The 5185-nt window shown below is 40.8% G+C and overlaps 1 protein-coding gene across 1 annotated transcript; it reads right to left on the minus strand.

Moving 5' to 3' along the window:
- Nucleotides 1-345: 345 nt before the first annotated feature.
- nmur1b (neuromedin U receptor 1b) lies at nucleotides 346-1740 on the minus strand (the record flags this gene model as incomplete). The annotated part of the gene is given in 3 exon segments (XM_027030989.3): nucleotides 346-560; nucleotides 886-1566; nucleotides 1569-1740. Coding segments are annotated over 3 exon segments (1068 nt in total), but the record flags the coding sequence as incomplete, so codon positions are not given.
- Between the last annotated feature and the right edge of the window lie 3445 nt (nucleotides 1741-5185).

Below are 5185 nucleotides of genomic sequence, written 5' to 3' on the forward strand. Positions count from 1 at the left end.
ACTCTTTGCTCTTTGTGCGTTCAGGTTCCTTTACAGTGGTTTGTAGGCTGTATTCATACTGGAGGGAAAAATGAAAGAAGGTGACTTTGAAGGGAGACATCTTGGAGAATTATCTTTCAGTTCCCCTTTTGCTTATCTGCTAACCAATTTGATTTCAGGTTGGAAACCGCAAATATAACAAGAGTGTAAGACCATAATAGCACAAGATTGCTAACAGAAAGATATTCCTGTTTATTGGAAGTCAATACTAAGACAATGCCAAGCAGTGAAATACTGTATTAATTATTATACTTAATAACAAGGTCTATACAGATTATAGATATATTGAGTTCTACACATATTTTATTATATGATGTAATCTTTAATCTTGAACCGAGAGGACATGAGGTTGTAGAGAATGGGGTTGACCACTGAACTCAGGTAAAAGAAGATACCTGAGAGCAGGTGAACGAACTTGAAGATGCGATGGTGCTCGTCGGTCCAGATGTCAATGTAGCTCCACATGACGCGGTCAATGTGAAAAGGTGCCCAGCAAACCCTGAATATGATCACCAACACAACTGGTAAACCAAATCAAAAATGACAAAAAACAAAAAAAATCACTGGATAAGAGTTGAAGGAAGAGAGCTAAAAGAAAACAACAACCTGCAAACTGATTTAATGAATAATCCTATACTGAGATTGTCTCCAGGATTTTACAGTGTTTTTTGCAGTATAGAAATATAGTGAGTAATACTGTGATAAAATATTGTTAGAAAAATTAAGTCAGTTACAAAGATGCAAAGAAATGATTTCTGAAGTCATAGGATGTCATTTAGATATCATATTTCTCTATAGTTTGACTCTTGAGGAAGGAAGCCTAAACAAAGCAAATGGGCTCCTCACACAGCATTCTGGTGACCTGCCGGTGGCATGTCCTCTGCTGGCGGTTCCGTGCTGCCGTGCTCTGCCCGTGCCAAGCATTGGTATGCGCTTGCAGCCTCTCTCGCTGCAGCTGCAGTCTGATCTACAGATAGAGCATGCTGATGACCAGCATGGGCAGCAGGAAGAAGAGCAGTGCAGTGAGCTGCACCAACAGGTTGTAGATCCATGCGGGCTGCACCAGGCCACACACAGCTGAGTCAGGGAAGCTCTGCCCAAACCGCAGTGGCAGCACCTGCACGCTGCGCAGGCTTGTGTTGGGCAGCGTGCACAACAGCGCCATCGTCCACAGCACCAAGATGAGGCGCTTGGCGCGAGACCATGTGATCACATGCCTGGCGCGCACGGGGTGCACCACAGCAAGGTAGTGCTCGGCGCTCAGAAATGTAACATTGAGCATGGAGGCGAGGCACACCGTCTCGAAGAGGTACGTTTTGAAGTAGCAGCCGCCGGCGCCCAGCAGGAAAGGGTAGTTGGACCAGAGCTTGTAGAGCTCCAGGGGAAGGCCCAGGAGCAGTACCAACAAGTCTGATAAGGCCAGGCTGAATAGGTAGTAGTTGGTGGGTGTGCGCATGACCCAGTAACGGGCGATGATGGTGCATGTGAGCACATTGCCAAGCACGCCCACTACAAAGATGAACAAGTGATGCACATGGGTAGGAAGAGTGGCGAATAACGGGGGCCCATGTATTTCTCCAGATACGCCTCGCGCCTCGCGCACGGGTTCAGCAGGTCATCCAAACTCACGTTCCACATGATGCATGCTCCAGTCTCAGGGCACCATGACGGATGTGGGATTATGTATGTATTTGCAAGTGAAGAGCATCATTGTTTGGCAATGAAGGAATGCCTGCTGAAAATACTGTGGATTATTTGAGAAACAATCAATTTGGGATAAACAGAAAGATGTTATGAACTGAACTGCAACTTTTGGTGGGAAGGGAAGAGGCTCAGTTTCTCAATTTCTTTATCATGCTGTTTCAGAGTTTTTGACCTTTTAACTTTTGGCTATGGCTTGCTCATTACGGGTATGGACCATGTGTGGAATTCTGTTTTCCGATAAGGTAGTTTGTAAATAGAATGGAATAGAAACTAAATTAATTATAATTGTAATTAAATTGAAAATAAACATTAATTTGTGAAGTTTTTACAATTGTAAGACTGTCAGTAAATTATGTTGTGAACACGGAGATAAGTTCAAATTTCCCCAACATTCACATTACACCTCAATTTAACTAAGTATGCCACAGAGTTGTGTAATAAGGTCTTAATTCTGTTGTCTTACACTGATGTCTGTTTCCATTGTTCTCTACCAGGAGGATGGAATATGGACAAAAAGAGCTCTGTCCACAATGCAGCAGTTACACTGCTTACAATATACTGCTTCTGAGGCACATGCTACACATCACCCACCTGATGCACGTCTTTGGGTTGGAGAAGACCTCCTCAGACACTCTTATTTACAGTTCTGAAAAGACACAGACTGTAAAGAGTCTGTAATTTATTTACTGCCCAGCTCATGAGGTTTGTGTTTATATTTCAGGACACTGCAAGACACTTCAGACCACCACCAACTGTTCTAACACTATTGTACAACACCAACAAACCTTAGCAGTGTATTGGTACATGAAACAAAGTAATTATCAGTTAGCTGAGAAATAACTTTCATATAAACATATGTTTTTGCCAAAGAACATGTTCTTTTCCACTCACATTCTAAAGCCTATAGCCAGCATTGATATTGTTCACACAGAGCTTTAGACATAACCAGCTCCTTACATCAGAAGGTGGATACAAGCAGATATACAGCAGTTCAGTGTACCTTATGAGTAGGGGTTCAAACAGGGGTTGTTATAGGCGTTTGCTGTGAAAAAAAGAAGAAGTAAAAACCTTGTGTTAGAATTTCTTTTGTTTTGAAAACCCAAGAGGTTGATGTCAGCTGATTTTTGACAAACATACATCCCAAAATAGAAGGGAAATTATGTGCTCCACTTTGTTCCCATGGTCATATTTGTCAAACTAAGTTGGAAAATACAGTGTGTGCTCTGTTCCAAGCAGACACTGCTTAAGTGCTCGCTCAAGCAGCAACTGTAATCCTCTTCTCATCGTAGCTGGAGTCAAACATGTTTACAACCCCACCTCCATTTTACTACTGATGTGCAATTTCTAAATGTGTATCTACTATTCCTTAAACTTCTGGGAAAGAAGGCCACCCAAGATTTTTTTAGCTGTGGAGGAGAGTGGAAAGGAAGCTGTCACTCTCTCTAATTTGTCTGAAAATCCTTGAATATATTGCATTTATTCTATTGCATCCACCTAATAAACACCTGTGATTATTAAGATTTTATCTTGGTGAATTCATTTGAATAGAATTTTTTTTTGTTTAAATACTCTCTTCAATCCCTCCCTCCTTCACACTCACACACACACACACACACACACACACACACACACACACACACACACACACACACACACACACACACACACACACTGTTATTTAGAATGTTCTATGATGACATACAATTACACTAGCCAAGTGTTTCTCAGCACTAACTCATTTACTATTTATGCTGACAATTATTATTTATTACTGTTGTTATTATTAGTAGTAGTAAATTGAAAATAGAGATACTTGATGGCTATTCTCTAGCATCACATTAAGTACAATGATTTTGATTTTTAAATGTTTTAACTACAGTGAGTTATACACACACTACCTATAGCCCCTTAAGGTACCAAATGCATAAGTAGGCATATGAAGCATTCTGAAGATTAACTGTCAGAAAAGACTAGAATTCCTGTGAATGTGTACATATCTGCTGTTAGTCTGATGTTGCCTTAGCAGCCTTCACGAGCGCAGGTCATATTGTCTGGATATGATAGTGCTCCTCATTAATCTGTTCCAACATGACCCATGGGAGTGCCCTATGTCTGTGTGGCTGCTGTAATGGAGAGGACTTTGCCTTTCTTTATCTCAGTCAGGCGTGTAATCCTAAGGTGCATCTCTGTTGTACATCTCTTATGTATGATGTCTCTCTCTCTCTCTTACTCTAGCTTGTTCTTTCTCACTTATCTTGTTCTTTCTCAATGGCTCTCGCTGTCCCCTTTATCTTATTCTGTCTCACCTACCCTCATTCTCTTCCTCCCTTTCTCTTTTTTTAACAAGCTCTCAACTTGATACATTCGCATTTAGTGTAAGGGGTGAGTCACAGCTGGTCTCTCTTCATCTCCACCCAGTGCCGACTATAAATCAAGGGTCACTGACTGTCTTGATATTCGGGTGGTTTGATGCAGTGTTTTGGCATCAGCAAGAACACTTTTAGAACACCAGCCTGCTTATGGAAAACAGTGATATTGTGCGGGACAACATTTAGTACCATAAGTACACTTTATTTTTTATGTTCTTAATAGGATCTATGTTTTGGTCCCATCCTCCCCATTTTTGAGAACACATCTATCTGTTCTTACTCAGAAAGATGAATGAATAACACTGGCTTTTAGAGTATTTCTAACAATAGCACAAAAACCACCTGCATGGAAAGCAAAATAAGCAAAGTATAATTGTACTCAGCAACATCCATAGTCCCTGCTATCGTTTTGTTAATATCATGGTTAGTCTCCCTGGCTGTCGTGCAATCGTCATCCTGTGCTTTCTCATGATTGTTTGCTATTGCCTTCGTTTTGTGCTTCTCATCGTGTCCTGTTCAGTTATGTGTTCTGGCTAGGTCTCGTTGTTTTCTGTTATACCTCAGATCGTGTCGTGAACTATGAATCTGAATTTGTCCTCAATAAACGTTACTCATTTCAGCATATGTGTCCTGCCTACTCTAAATAAAAACACACACAATATGCCACAATTTATGGTTTGATTAATAAAACTATGTTCACAAAGACCATAGTATCCCAAGAATGTATACTCTCAGAACATAAGAATTGTCTCAGGAAAAATGGCATTAATTCGCTAGTGGCCAGACATTTTACAGAGACAAATCATAATATTCAAGCCCTTAAATGATTTGGGATAGAAACAGTTACACTTGGTATTGTGATGCGGGGAGGCTCGGCAGGATGCAAAGAGGAGCCATATGACATACAACGATGTTTTTGGTCAAACACAAAAGACAACATAGTGCTATGGCTATGGCAAGATCAAACACCAACAATGTTTACATTTAAACAAAGGACTTATATATATACACACACACTAACAACACACAACGAGGAGTAGGTGTGAAACATGGCCAAACAGACAACCGAACAC

Source organism: Electrophorus electricus, chromosome 20 (assembly GCF_041902795.1).
Source record: "Electrophorus electricus isolate QZ-2024a chromosome 20, ASM4190279v1, whole genome shotgun sequence".
NCBI classification, from domain to species: domain Eukaryota; kingdom Metazoa; phylum Chordata; class Actinopteri; order Gymnotiformes; family Gymnotidae; genus Electrophorus; species Electrophorus electricus.